Below are 13,994 nucleotides of genomic sequence, written 5' to 3'. Positions count from 1 at the left end.
AGTGTAGCAAATAAACATCTTAATAATAATACTATTAATGTATAATGGTATATATATCTGCAAACAGCCTGAGAATTTTTGTGGTAACCAAAATTTTTAAGGTTTGCTAAGTTATATAGACATATTTTGTGCCTAATGAGAAATTGTGTTGTAAAGCACATTTCCAAAAATGATTATATATATATGTTCATAGATGAAGAATGCTAGTGTGACAGTTTACGGTGGCCTGTTTTTCAGTGTTCACTGAAAGTTAAAGTATCAAATAATTTTAAGTTCTAATAAAAACTACTTAAATAAGGAAAACAGTTCTCTATGCTAAAGGATGTATGTTTTAATAAGAGAAAGTATAAAGAATGAAAACTCGTCTGCATGCTAAAGAATGTGTTTTTTTGATAAAAGAAAGTGGCTTTGTTCTAAAGTGCAGCTGTTTGTTTAGAGAGAGACGGAGAGACAAGAGACACAGAGAGAGAGCAGTGTGGTGCAGCAGCGTGGTGCCTTTTGTTGTGTCAGATCCGCTCAGCCTATTGCTTTGGGGGAAGGTCAGGATGTTTAGAGATAAGGCGAGATAAACTCAGTCAAGCCCCGGGCAAGCCCAGGCATAATTCTCACCGGTTTATGTGCTTGGGACCATGGGGCAAATGAAGAATAAATTACTGAATTCTTACAGATATAGTCGTGCTATGTGAAATTAAAGCGAGTGAGTCTTGATATCAAGTGCACAGCAAAATGAGAATTTTGTTTCCAGTTAAAAAAAAAAAAAAAACAGTTTTCTTTAACTGTTAGTCTGCTCTTAATGTTGAAAGATTGCAAAAAGTTCTCTAATTGTTTTATCAAAGCAGTTTCTCATGCTTAAAGTCTCAGTGAGTTGCCAGAATATTTTTTAAAAAATGAAATCTTAATATTAAAAAGACTAAAAGCTAAAGTTTGTTAACTGTGTATTAAATGCACTTAGTTAACAAACCAAAATTTATTCTTAAAAATTAAACTGTGTAGAATCTGGACAAGATTATGTTTCTCCCAGAAAAACAGGTTTCACTGTAAAGGTTTAGATGGACAAACGTGTGACCACTTTTGAGAAAGGTTATAATAGATTGTTTTGAGAACCACCAGGTCTTCTTGTTTAATTTATCTTTCAGGGAAGACCTGTAGACTTAAGCACTTTCTCTGCTTTTTTGTATCTGGTCTTGGACACTTCTGCTGAGTTATGTTCTTCTTATTTTCACTGTTTGTAAGCTATTGATTGAATATAATATTTAAACTATCCAAATATCCAGCATACATTTCCATGTCACCACAACCCACTATTGACGCCCCCAAGAATGCTTGGTTAAAAACTGACAGCAGCAGTCTCCCCTGCTGCCGCACCTTTTTAAGATACAAAAATATCAGAATTTCTTTATGTCAACTGTCTTACAGTAAGCTCTCATCAGATCTTTAACTATTGTCATTTGTAAGTCTTTTGCCATTTATAGTCACTGTTTTATTATTCCTGAACTAGTAAAGAACTAGATTTTGGCAGAACAGGTATTGGTTACATAAGATTAAGTGAACTAAAGAAGATAGTTTTGTGTCTTTTTGTTTCAAATGTTGCTGATAAAGTGTTTTAAGCTTGTTCTCTTAAGCTGTCAACAGTTTGGTAAATGACTATCTTTATAAGCAGAATTGAAACATCCTTCTCTCTACCTGATCCCTCCAGAGTTTAAAACTTTCAGTGACTATTTTTGTATTCCATGGCAGTATGTTTATTTGCACGAGTTCAATAAGAATCTGCTTTCCTTGTGAGAAGACTAGTTAAGAACACTGGTTATACTGCCAGAGCTGTGACTAGAATGTCATACCTGAGAGACATGTGCATGGACTCAGATGTAAACAACTTTAAGGAACTAAGATTGACTTTATAAAGCCAGCAAAGCCCCTTGGAAGAACTGGCCTGGTACCTTGCTTACAGAGTTCCCAGCAGCCTTACCAGGTGAGTAAAGAAGGTCACTTCCTGGCAGGTGCAGAGACCTCGAAAAGAGAGGAATTCATCCAAATCTACAGGTACTGCAGGCAAAGACTGATGGCAAGTCTAGCTTGGCTGTCTGGCCTCAAGAGGCCTTTAAAAGTTCAATCTGAAATTCCTTACAAAAAGTTCCAGCAAAGTATATTTAAAAGAGCCTGTGTAATCAATTGCTCTTCTTGCTGCACTTATGCAAATAATCAAGCCAGCTGTTAATTATTTTCTTAACCTGGTTACTTCTAATAAAAATGAGGGTGATTTTAGAGAAAAGTATTGTTTCAATAACGCAGCCTCCTTCCAGAATGGAAAACTCAACTCCAGATGTTGCTACATAACCTAATAACACAATTTGTTTTATCTCGCCTAGAAGCCACAAAACTGCAAAACCCAGAATAAAAGCGCCAGCCTTCTGAGGCCCTCTCAACTGACCAGTGATGGAGACCTAGCTGCACCCTTTACTGCGCCCCCTCTCAGCATGAAGCAGCCAGAGCGATCGTCGCCCCCTTTCCCTAGCAGCAGCTAGAGTCTCTGTCTGTAGAAGTGAGAATGAGACAGGAACCATAAGCTTAGACAGAATAAAGTGAGAGCCTCTGAAGAAAACAAGGCAAGATCTTTATTATGCTAATCATTTGTATAAGATTCACTTTAGCATGCTAAAAGGCTCAGGCCTGTGTGCTGTTTTTCTCCTTCAGATCTGACTAAGTAATTTTGCAAGCTGAGCAATTCAGACCCAGCTGTAGACGGCATAGTAAAAAGCAAGATTCTTTAGCAAATAGACAATGTCTCAGCCCACCTTAGAGGCTGGGCATGCAATCTTTTGATGTGCACCCGAACCAAAGCGCCAGTGTCCCAGAGAGAAATCAAAGAAAGAAATTATCTTTCGAAGCATATTGTGCCTTTCCCCTATTGCACTACCAAACAGATGACCTCTAATTTCATGATTGAAATAGTTACAAGAAAAAGGGGGGAATGTAAGGGAATGCAAGAAACACCTTAGAGCGAGAGCCACCCAGTTTCCATACCCTAAGGGGGATGAAACTCGTGGGGACGAAACTCGTGACAAGACGATAAGGGATGCTCGTGCAAAGGTCAGACAAGCGGCGGGTCCCCGTTTCAACTTTATTGGTTAAAGCATGGGGTGTGTTTTAACTTCATTGGTTGTGGTGATGTATGGGCGTTAGTGTAATGGCTGTGGAAATCCTATATAATCTACCTAAAGTTGCTTGGGGGTCGACAGCTCGGACTCGACCTGCGCGTCAGGGGAGGTGCTGTCGGCCCCAGCTAGCTGGCTGAATAAAGACTTTGCTTGGATTTACATCTCCGTGCCTGTGTGGTTTGTTCTCTGGAGAAGCCCCGGAGTCCTGGACCCTAACACTCTTTGTCTCTGTTTCTCTGTCCCCCTGCGCGCTCTCTCTCTCTCCCTCTCTCTCCCAGCTCTCTCTCTCTCTCTCCCCCCCACTCCCTCTGGAGCAGCCACTTTCTCTTCCAGATAATAAAATCTCTTGCGTGGGCCCGTGTCTCCTGAGTCGTCCTGGGTAAGGAGGGTCGTGGGGAGATACCCTTTTAGTCCTCGGTAGGATCTGAATAAACTCTTAAACATAGTCGTTGTGGGTAAAACTAACATTTCCAGAATATCTCTCCTGGCTTTAATGTATTTGCATATCCTCAGGGGTGGAGAGAAGTTCATCTCCTTGTCAATGGGTAATATTACCTAGGCAACCGAGGGCCTGTCTGAACCTGAGAGTTTAAGGGGAGGGGCTGGCTTGCCTGCTGCCTTCCTTCCGGAGCAGGGGAGAGAAATGGCACTGGGCTGCAGTTTGTAAGGAATAAATGGGTTTTAAACTTTATTTCTCCCTTTGACTGATTTCGGTTTTTAGAGGTATTTTGCCCCGGGATTTCCTTTACCCGGACTTAGACTCGTATTGATGTCAATCAGCACTAATTAACCGTCAAAAATTATAAATCGGGACATCGCACTTAAAACTCTAGAATTCTAAACTTTTTTAAGCAAAGTTGCAAGATTCAGGCAAACGTTTCTGCAGTTCTGAGAACCCCTTTGGCGGCCGCCGGCTCTCGCCCGAGGCCAGGTGCCGACTTCTGCTCTGGAGCCCACCCCCTTGCTGCGCCCTCAGCAAAGGCGGAACCTGCCCCGAGAGGGGCGACGACGTCACTTCCGTCCGTCCGCCCTCAGCAAAGATGGCACCTGGCCGGAAAAGGGCCGGAGGAGCGACTTCCGGTTGGGCGGTGCGCGGCAAGCGTAGCTTCCGGCGACGCTCCGAATGACGTAAGAGGGCGCCCTGCTAGTCTTGGGCGGATGACGGCGTGGGGTGCATGGAGGTCAGCGGCGGTGCTCCAGGCGCTGGCGGCGTAGGTCTTACAGCAGGGAGCAAGGAACTGTTGACAGAAGGGCGGGATCTGGAGGGGAGACCAGGCCAAAGCGCTGGGACGGCGGGGTTGCGGGGAGCGGTCCGAAGAGGGGGCCAGCGCGACCGGCGAGGGGGTCAGGAAGTGGGGCCGGTCCTTCTTTTCCGAGGCCCGCGTGCGCCCTTCGACGTTCCGCTGACCCCGAGTGCCCCGAGCCCTTCGGTTCCGGGCGGGTCGTCCTCCACGTCCGAGGGCCGCGCCCTGGGCTGGTGTTGGCCTGATGCCGCCGGGTGTTGTATCCTCGTGCTCCCTGATCGTAGGGTTGTCTGCGATCGGAAGCGTTTCCATGGCTTCCCGCTGGCCGGCCCAGCGGGTGGGGTGTTCCCTTTGCGCCAGGATCGAGTCCAGCCAAGCATTTACAGCCGCTTCTGGCTGCTTGTGCAAATAAAACGGGCCGGCTGTGCACCGAGCTCCCGGTAAGGGAAGCGCAGACGCGCCTTACTGGGGCAGGAGTGAGACCCCGGTCACGTGCCCTGCCCAGGCAGGTCGTTTGTGAGCGAGGCTGTCAAATTGTGCAAAGCTACTTAAACAGGATATGTAAGATTCCTGGGGAGGTGACGTTTTGTGTGGGCGTGGGAAGATGAATGGTGGTTTCCCGGGCCCTGGGGTAGGAAAGCTGGAGACAGGCCCTGCCTGGGAGGTATGGGGGTGTGAGGCAGGGAGGAGGAAGGGATAGAATGAGAGCAGTGATTCTGGACCCTATCGTGAAGCGCTTTGGTCAGTCTGGGAGTTGTGCTCTTAGGAGTCTGCCTCTCAAGTAGGTTGGTGATGTACCGAAGCCAGGTTTGAGAAGGCTCACTCGCACATGTATAAGCAATAGAGTACGTCCACTCAAACTGCGGGATCCTTATTATTTGTCCAGGGTTTTCTAGCAGCAGTCTGATTGGAAATATGCTATCTCTTTGGCTTTGTATGCTAGGGCACTCTTGAAGTATAGAAATGAGCCATGTCCAAACCTTATCTGCAGAAACTCCCCTTCAGGAGGTCGTGGGCCAGGCCTGGAGTGTGAATTGTTGAATCACTTTCCAGGTGATTTTGAAGCACAGGCAAGACTAAATAGCCTCCAACCAGAGCTGTAATGCTCCTGATTTTTTATATTTGGTTACGTTCTACAGTGCGACAAAACCCTGAGATTTTTGCTTCAGAAAGTGCTGTTCCTTGCGTGTGGGCAGTTCGCCCCTTACGGAGGGCAGCTGAGACTCCCTTTCCTTTGTCGCATTTTTCTCAATGTCTGTGAGTCAGGAGCTGTTCTTGCAGCACTCTCTCCTACCCTTTCCTCTTCAGGGCTTTGGGATCACCTGCTAGGAGTTACCTCCCTGTCAACCCGGACCGCCATGGCAGCTCACCTGGTGAGACGATGCTCATGGCTCCTGAGAGCGGCCACTCGGTTGGCCCCTGCCATGGCTCCGGCTGGCTGGCCAGGGCTGGCCAGGGCGGCCCATAGGACTCTGGCTTCTTCTGCCCCCTCTCCCAGTTCCCACTCGTCAGGTTCCTGGTCAGAGCTTCTGGAGAAGGAAGCGTTTACTCCCTTCGCAGAGAACCAGGAGGTGGACCAGCTCATTGAGAAGGCCACCGGGCCAGAGGAGCTCCTGAGGCTGCTCGGGAGTGGTCACTGCCTGCACCAGAACCGTGCGGCCCTCGTGCTCATCCGACTCTGCCGCCTACTGTCTGAGAAGCCCGAGCACAAAGCCACACTCACACAGGACGCCCGCCTTCAGCAGCTTCTCCATCTGATTAACAGTCAGGTTGGTTCTGGAGCATGCCCTGGAGTTTTGACAAGTAAAGGACAGCACAGGCAGTGCATGTGGCTGCCACTCTGGCCTCGTTGGCCCTGCACAAAGCAGTCCCTCTTTCTAGGTAGAGACAGGCCTGCTGTTCGCTCAGTCCCTCACCATCCTGTGGCGTTCGCTGTTGCCTAGGTTGCACAGTTGTGTCTCGTTCTCTCTGTCCTCACAGCAGTGGCTAGGTGAATGCTGTGCCCTTGTATGTAGCAAGAGTTCCACTCAGTCCCTCGGCTGCTTCCCCCTCACCCTGGCTGCTGCCCCACGGCATCTCGCTGACACCAGGCGTTCCTTTAAAGCTGGAGGAGGCACAGGGGAGCTGATGGAGACCTCAGAGACCTGAGTGGGCACGGCATGGCATCCCCCAGCCAGCAGACCCTCTGGGACAAGCTTGGGGAGGAGGGGCCTGCCTGTGGTCTCAGGGCAGAACTCAAGCTGGTTTCTGTGCGCTGAGAAAAGTTGGCCCTCATGTACTCCTGGTCTCCACTGAAGTGAAAGGCTGCTCCCCTGTTAGCATTTTTCACTCACCCTGTGTCCAGCTGTGGAGTCAGTTGACAAGTTTCAGGATATGTGGAAGGGTTGTGGAAGAGGTGTGCTAAATCTGTGTTTCAAACTGCCTGTTATGAAAGTGGTATAGTGGGTGTGGCAAATTGGCTTTTAATGGGATTGAGTCATTCAGGAAATACAGAATTCCCACTCAGTGAGGAAGATACCTTGTGGAGGGACTCTTTTAGTTAAATATGTATGTGCTGGGGCTACCATATGTATATATTGTTACCAAGAATATATAGCTCATAAAAATTAGGTCCCTTTTTATTTATTAATTCTAGTTATTTATTGACTTTTGTATACATAACTAAGCAATTTTACAGAACAAGATTGAACATTGTAACAAAATTATAAGCCACTAAGTGTGGGGAACAGTGTTTACCATGTAAGTGGTGACCAAGCTTTCTCATAAAAGGGTTCCCTACTGCCCGGCAAGTCACAAAAAAACAGGCTGGGTCTCTATGCTGAGATCAGATTCAGAGCTCCCCTGCTTCCTGCTCACCACACAGGTGACATCAGTGGCCCTGTGGTCCCATCTCACAGGTGAGGCCACTGACACTGATGAGCCGGTAGTGGGATTTGGGAGGCTCAGCACAGCACAAGCCATGTTCGAGTTCAGATGGCCTGACTGCAGCCCTGTGCCTGCTTACCACAGGCTGCCCTCCCTGAGGGGGACTGGCCAGAGGCCTTCTGCAGTGGTATTTCTCTGAGGCCTAGAAACGCCCTGCTGGGCAGAGAGGGCCGCCCTTGCTCAGGGACCAGCAGGAGGACAAGGAGGCTGGGCAGTGTAGTGCAGAGGGTGGGGCTGGCCTCAGGCGCCGGTGTGGGATCTGGGTCTCAGCCACCACATGGATTCGGAGAGGTGGCTCTGCAGCCTCCACACTGGCACCTGACTTGAGTGGCCAGAGGACTGTGTCTCCTGAGAGCTAAGCTAGTGGTGGTGGTGGCACAGGTGGCCAGCCAGCTGCTCATCCCTGGTGCCTGGGAGTTTGGGGTGGGCAGGACACAGTGGTACCAGGGTGTCTTCACCCATGTGTCAAAGGGCTCACCCTGGGACACTGGGTTGCTGGCTCTAGTCACTCCACTGTGTGTTTCCAGAGACCGTGTCATGGCTGCTTTTTGGGGGCGAAGGGTTGAGGGTTTATCAGACTTATTTTTCTGAGAAAGTTAGAGGGTCTTTAAAAAGTGACATTGTGATTGTCATTGCAAGCTAGAGAATGAGCTGTTTGGCAAAACTGACCTTCACCTTAGCAGCCCCTTGGCCTGAGTCGCCATCCAGTGGGTTCCTTCTGACTCAAGGTGTGGCGGTTGTATCCCTGCAGTGGGCTGCAGAGGAGAGGCAGCAGGGAGCAGTGCCCACTGTGCAATGGGGGTTTGTGTCAGGGAACCTGGTAGGAGTCTTGCCACCCAGGGCTGTGGCTTACAGGGAGGAGCACGTGGCTGCAGCTGATGGAGCAAATGGGGGTGTAGTGGAGGCTGGAGAGCCAGGCTCAGCGAACAGGTGAGGCACTGGCTGCAGGGGCACCATGGGAGCACATGCCCTGAAGTGACAGGTGGTGAACTGACGCTAGGGAGGTAGCTTCTGGCCCAAACCCTTGGCCTGCTCCCTGGTCACATGGGCAGGTTGAGTCCCAGGCGTGACCTTGCCTGTGTCCTCCCCATGCAGATATCCACAGTCTGGAACGGGACCCTTGTGAAGCTGCTCCGGAGCCTCTATGTGTTGTCGCTGCCCACAGCCTCCAGAACACTGCGGTCGGCAGAGCAGGAGGTCCGCTGGCGCCTCCGCAGGCTCAAGTACAAGCAGCTGGCCTTCCTGGTGGAATCTAGCGCCACCTACATGCAGGAGCAGGGCTCCCAGGAGCTGCTGGCAGAGCTGCTGGTGCACCTGGAGCGGCGCTGGGCGGAGATCGAAGATGGGCGCACAGTCGTGGCCATGATGATGAAGGCAGGCCACCTCTCGGAGTCGCTTATGAACCGCCTGGAGGACAAGGTCCGGGATTGAGCACAGGCTCCAGCCCTGGAGCTCAGCTTGTCTCCTGGGGAGGGCCACGGGACAAGAGCCCCAGCATTTCTGTCCAGAGTCCAGGGTTGGCACTAGGGGAACCACTGGTTCCTGGGGGGCATGGAGAGCCTGAACTCCCCTCCTTTATCTTCCTCCAAAATGGCCCAGGTGCACAGCGAGGAGTGGGGAGGCCCATCGTGGCTTGGCTTCTGGTGAGCGTGTCCCAGCGCCATTGTGCCCCCAGCTCTGCAGTCAAGTCAAATTCAGCCCCATTCTGTGGTGGCCGGGGCTGGCCCAGATGGCTGCCACAGTGAGCTCCACAGCCCATGGGCCCCAGGTCCCCTGCCCTGGGACCTGGGGATAAGTTCGGCTGCAGACATGGTGGCCCCAGACAGGGTCTCACGGGTGGCGCAGAGCAGGCCCTGCATACACGGGCCTGTGTTTAGTCAGCTCAGGCCCAGTTGCTGTCTCACAGGGGCTGCACTGCATGGGACCCCTGGCCCTTGGGCCGTCAAGCTGACCCCTGCCGGCTGTGGTTGACAGTGCCTGGAGCTGGTGGAGCAGTTTGGCCCTGATGAACTGCGGAAGGTGTTGGTGACACTGGCAGCTCAGAACCGACGGTCGGTGCCCGTGCTACGGGCCATCTCATACCACTTGGTCCAGAAGCCCTTCCTCCTGACAAAAAGCATCCTTCTGGACCTGGCCTATGCCTACGGTGAGCCTTCTGCACAAGGAGTGTTAGGGAGGAGGGCTCCGGCCGCAGCTGTGTCAAATTCAGTGCCTGCCCCCACCATGCCAGGCACTGGCCGAAAAGGCTGCCATAGAAACACTGTGACTCATGGGCTCTGAGCCTCTCTCTCTGGGCCTCAGGGATACATCTGGTTACAGACACCAAGCTCCTGAACCTCCGTGCCCAGCTTGGGTGGTCGGGAGGGCCTTGGGGTGGCCTGTGACCCTCACCAGGTAAATTCTGGTCTGCTCTGTCCTGAAGGTAAACTTGGCTTTCACCAGACCCAGGTGTTCCAGCGCCTGGCTGCCGACCTGCTCCCGTACATGCCCAGCCTGACATCCAGCGAGGTGGCCCACTGCACCAAGTCCTTTGCCTTCCTCAAGTGGCTCAACCTGCCCTTGTTTGAGGCTTTTACTCAGGTAGCTGGGACCTGGGGCTGGGCTGGGGCTGTCATGCCTGATTCCCACCTCTAGCGCCTGCTTCCTGGTCATTTCATCGGGGAACCATGACTGGCCTGGAAATGCTCCCTGGTGGATGTGGGATCTCTCTTCTTACTTAGAATTTTACTCAGTGGTGAAAGAAAACGCAGAAAGTGGTTTCCTACAGTTTCCCCAAAGCATGTAGGCATTTCCATCCACCTTGGGTAAGGAGCCTTGCAGGCAGTGAGCTGAGAGTCTGCCTTCAGCCACCCCAAGTTGGATTTGTGGAGAGAGACTGTGCGTGCTCTCATGCACATGGGCACCTGTAGGAAACTGCATTTACTTGCTAAAGAGTTTTGAAAGCCACCATCAGTCAGTTTCCAGGGTCTTGGCTTCTGGGTAATCTCTGTCGGGTGAAGAGGGTCTGGCCCAGGCGGGTGGTTCCTGGCCCTGAGGGCAGGTCTACATGGGGCACTGGCCAGTTCTCATCCTGCCCTTCTGTCTCATGCCACTCAGCATGTCCTGAGCCGAGCCCAGAGTATCACTGTGCCACACCTGTGCAACATGCTTCTGGCTTTTGCCCGTGTGAACTTCCGTCCAGGACAAGACCAGTTCTTCAGTCTGGTATGGTCTTCCTGCCCCTCACCCTCCCTGCTGGCCTCTGCTGGGCCCTCCAGGGAGCGTCTCAGGGTTGGGGTGTGGGTAGAGGCCAAATTTGTGCAGAGGAGCCCTAGGTGGAGAGGCAGAAGGCAGGGCCTGGTGTGGGGCAGCCATCTAGAGCCAGGAGTCCCAGGGATGGTCTGGGGACAGCACCCGTGAAATCCCAGCATGCCAGCTCTGTGGCTAAGAACAGCTGTGAGTCAGGAGGGCGTCAGCCAGCTTACCACGATGAGGCCTGGGAGACCCTGGTCTCACTTCCTAACTTTCCCTTAGCACCCTGCCAAGGCTCAGACACCTTGCTGCTCAGCCTCAGGTGTCAGCAGGACAAGGGGTCCCTGCCGGGCTGACAGCATCCTGTGTGTGGCCCAGGCTTGCTCCTGGGTCCCTGTAGTATGGCGCCCTGCACTGCAGCTCCTGTCCTGGGGCCACTCAGGATGGGGCTGGAGACGTGCCACAGGCCCTGCCTGTGAGCCCCTGCTACCCTCCCACCCCAAGTGCCCCACACCAGACCAAGAGTGCCTCAGCTGGGGTTGCCCCATGAACCCAGGGCCTCAGTGTGGCCAGGCCCTGAGGCTGCCGCTGAGCTTCCTGCTGCCCTGCCCTCCCTCAGGTGCACAAGAAGCTGGGGGCGGAGCTGGAGGGCCTGGACCTGGTGCTGCAGGTGGACGTCGTGTGGGCTCTGTGCGTCCTGCAGCAGGTGCGGGACGTGGAGCTGCATGCCGTGCTCCGCCCTGAGTTTCAAGCCCAGTTTCTCGGTGAGCCCCTCGGTGACACAGCCAGCAACTCGGCCCTTCACCAGGTCCCTGTGCCGTCCAGCCCCTCACTCCACCTTCTCCCTCAGGCAGTGGGTCACCAAAAGACCAGAGCACTTTCCAGAAGCTGGTCCATATCAGCGCCACCGCCCAGCTGGAACACCCGGAGTACACAGGCCCCCTTTTGCCAGCCTCTGCCCTGGTGCCCCTGCTCCCGGCCCTGGACGGGAAGGTGACCCCCCTGCAGAAGGATCTGCAGGGGGCACTGAGGGGGTTGCTGGGGACCGCCGACAGGGGCAGCTTCACTGTGGCCACACAGTATGGCTGGGTTCTGGGTGAGTGCCAGTGTTACCCTTGCCCCTTCCACAGAAAGGGCTCTCCTCTCTCCCTGACAGTCCTGACGCGTCTGTCCTGCCCCTCTCCAGACGCTGAGGTGCTGCTGGACGCCGATGGCCAGTTCCTGCCCCTGAGGGACTTCATGGCTCCTCACCTGGTCCTGCCCTGCGGGAGCCAGCCTCTACCCACGGGAGCCAAGCGGTAGGCCAGGCAGCCCCTCCAATCCGCCCTTGTGCTGCTCCTCTGCCTCCGCCCTCAGCACTCAGGCCCCTCTCCTGCCAGGCTGGCCTTCCTGCGCTGGGAGTTCCCCAACTTCAACAGCCGCAGCAAAGACCTGCTGGGGCGCTTCGCGCTGGCCCGGCGCCATCTGCTGGCCGCTGGCTTCCTGCTCGTGGACGTGAGTACCTGTCTGGTGGCAGAGGCAGCACCAGGGGAAGCCCGTTGTCCAGCTGCTCAGCCCTCCAGGAGTAGGTGGGGCAGCTGCCAACACTCCTACCCCAGCTCTGAAGGCCGGCTGTGTTGAGGTCCCCCTCAGCACAAAAAGGGGATGTTTTGAGGGATGGCATGCTGTCCGAGGCCACACGGCTTGTCAGCATCAGGGCCCAGCAAGCAGGGTGGGGGGTGCAGCCTGTACACTGCAGTGACCCCGGGGCTTTGCCCAGGACCTCTGCCACCACCTCCTATCATCCTGTTTGGGGGCCACGTGGGGTCTTTCTTGTTGAGTTTTCTTCTTTGGGTTTCGTTTTTCTAACAACTCTTTAAAAATATGTCGTTCCCAAGTCGCATGTCCATTCAGACCCCCTGCCTGGGATCTCGGGCCCTGCACCTCAGCCCTACCAGAGCCAGGTATCCCCCCCACCCTCACTCCTGCAGCAGAGCAGGGCTCCCTGCCCCCACTGACTGCTCTCCAACACCCCCTCAGGTGCCCTACTATGAGTGGCTCGAACTCAAGTCTGAATGGCAGAAAGGTGCCTACCTCAAAGACAAAATGCGGAAAGCAGTGGCGGAGCAGCTGGCCAAGTGACCTCTCCCAGTGCATGGCTGGGCCCCCAAGGCCTGCATGGGTACCAGGCAGGCAGGAGGTGGCCCTGGACAGGCCTTGGAGACAGGAGGCAGGAGCTGCCCGCCTCTTCAGGTAGCAGGCCACCCTCTCAGGGGTAATAAATCTTGCTGTTTGGTGTCCAACACCACAAGTGTCCTGGGTTTTGTCACAACACCCGGCGTCCCCCCATGAGTGCTGCCTGCATTCCCTCTACCCAGAGGCAAGGAGTCTCCAGGAGGGAGGTCTGGCTGGCTTGCGTGCTGGCCCAGTTGCTCCGTCTATCCGTTGGTGCCACCTTCCCACCTGTGGGGGAGCCTCACATAAGCACACCAGCCTGCTGCTTGGGCCTGCTGACACACAGATGGTGCTAGGGTTCTGAGCCAGGGCAGGGCCCCTGGATGGCCAGTTGGGTTCTGCCCACAGCCGTCTGGGAAGTTCCCTCCCACCAAGGTCACCAGTGAGGGGGCTCTGAGGGCCTCTGCCAGCAAGTGTCACAGGCTCGGTGCATGGGAGCACTGGCTCAAGTAAGGGGGACCGTCACTGCTGTGGCAGGGTCGAGGGTCCCGACAAATAGCAGCGCTGCAGATGGGCCGAAACACCTTCCCCATGGCATGGAATGCATGGCCTTGTCACTCACAGGGTAGCGGGTCAGACCAGGACACCAGGCCCAGGTAGGATTGGAGCCTGCTTGATGCTCAGCCACAGAGCCTACGTGAGAGATTTCCATGCGGTTGTAAGAAACGATAGTTGGTCCTTGAATAGCATGGGTTTGAACTATATAGGTCCATTTACAGACTTTTTTTGAATAAATGTTTTGGAAAATTTTTTAGAGATTGGTGGCAGTTTGGGGCAGTATTTTTCTCCAGCTTTACTATAAAAATACAGTATTAACAATACAACATACAAAATAGGTTTTGACCAACTATTACTGGTGAGGCCTCTGGTCAGTAGTAGCTATTAGTAAAGTTTTGGGGGAGTCAAAAATTATATGCATATTTTTGACTCGGGGTTAGCACCCCAAGCCCTGCTTCGTCCAAGGGTCAGCTGTATGCAGTGGGCCCCCGCCCCACCGTGCCCTCTACTGGCTGCCCTGTTGCTGACACAACATCACGTGGTGAACACCAACAGGCGTGAGCCACTGCAAGGACCCTCATGTAGCCATCTGTTCTCAGGCCTCCCACTTGGTCTCAGCCACCAACCTATTCTCCATTTCTGCTTGGTTACTTGGAGAATGCTCTGGAGAAGAGTCCTACGGTCTGACCACTGAGATTTGGCTTCCACCTGGTGGTTCAGAAGTCAC

General features: G+C 53.3%; 1 protein-coding gene and 2 non-coding genes across 5 annotated transcripts; all 3 read left to right on the top strand.

Annotated features, from left to right (window-relative positions):
- Window positions 1–4,242: 4,242 nt before the first annotated feature.
- TBRG4 (transforming growth factor beta regulator 4) lies at window positions 4,243–12,839 on the top strand. Of its 3 annotated transcripts, XM_036910332.2 has the most exons (11): window positions 4,243–4,366; window positions 5,708–6,168; window positions 8,420–8,743; window positions 9,299–9,470; window positions 9,747–9,904; window positions 10,421–10,528; window positions 11,175–11,319; window positions 11,406–11,651; window positions 11,742–11,853; window positions 11,935–12,049; window positions 12,575–12,839. In XM_036910332.2, the coding sequence occupies exons 2-11, from the start codon at window positions 5,758–5,760 to the stop codon at window positions 12,674–12,676; spliced, it is 1,893 nt and encodes a 630-aa protein (XP_036766227.2). In that variant the 5' UTR covers window positions 4,243–4,366; window positions 5,708–5,757; the 3' UTR covers window positions 12,677–12,839. The 3 variants fall into 3 exon arrangements, with proteins under 3 accessions (XP_036766227.2, XP_036766224.2, XP_036766225.2); XM_036910329.2 differs by having other exon boundaries at window positions 11,406–11,853; XM_036910330.2 differs by lacking the exon at window positions 4,243–4,366 and adding an exon at window positions 4,456–4,839 and having other exon boundaries at window positions 11,406–11,853.
- Window positions 9,003–9,137, top strand: LOC118925009 (small nucleolar RNA SNORA5). The gene has a single exon (XR_005029834.2). It is a non-coding gene; the product is annotated as a small nucleolar RNA SNORA5 (small nucleolar RNA).
- On the top strand, window positions 9,514–9,649 carry LOC118925008 (small nucleolar RNA SNORA5). Its single transcript, XR_005029833.2, has one exon. It is a non-coding gene; the product is annotated as a small nucleolar RNA SNORA5 (small nucleolar RNA).
- Window positions 12,840–13,994: the final 1,155 nt, after the last annotated feature.

The sequence above is a fragment of the Manis pentadactyla genome, chromosome 7, assembly GCF_030020395.1.
Source record: "Manis pentadactyla isolate mManPen7 chromosome 7, mManPen7.hap1, whole genome shotgun sequence".
Lineage (NCBI taxonomy): Eukaryota > Metazoa > Chordata > Mammalia > Pholidota > Manidae > Manis > Manis pentadactyla.
Note: the sequence above shows the minus strand (reverse complement) of the source record. Positions and strands in the feature narration are given on the sequence as shown.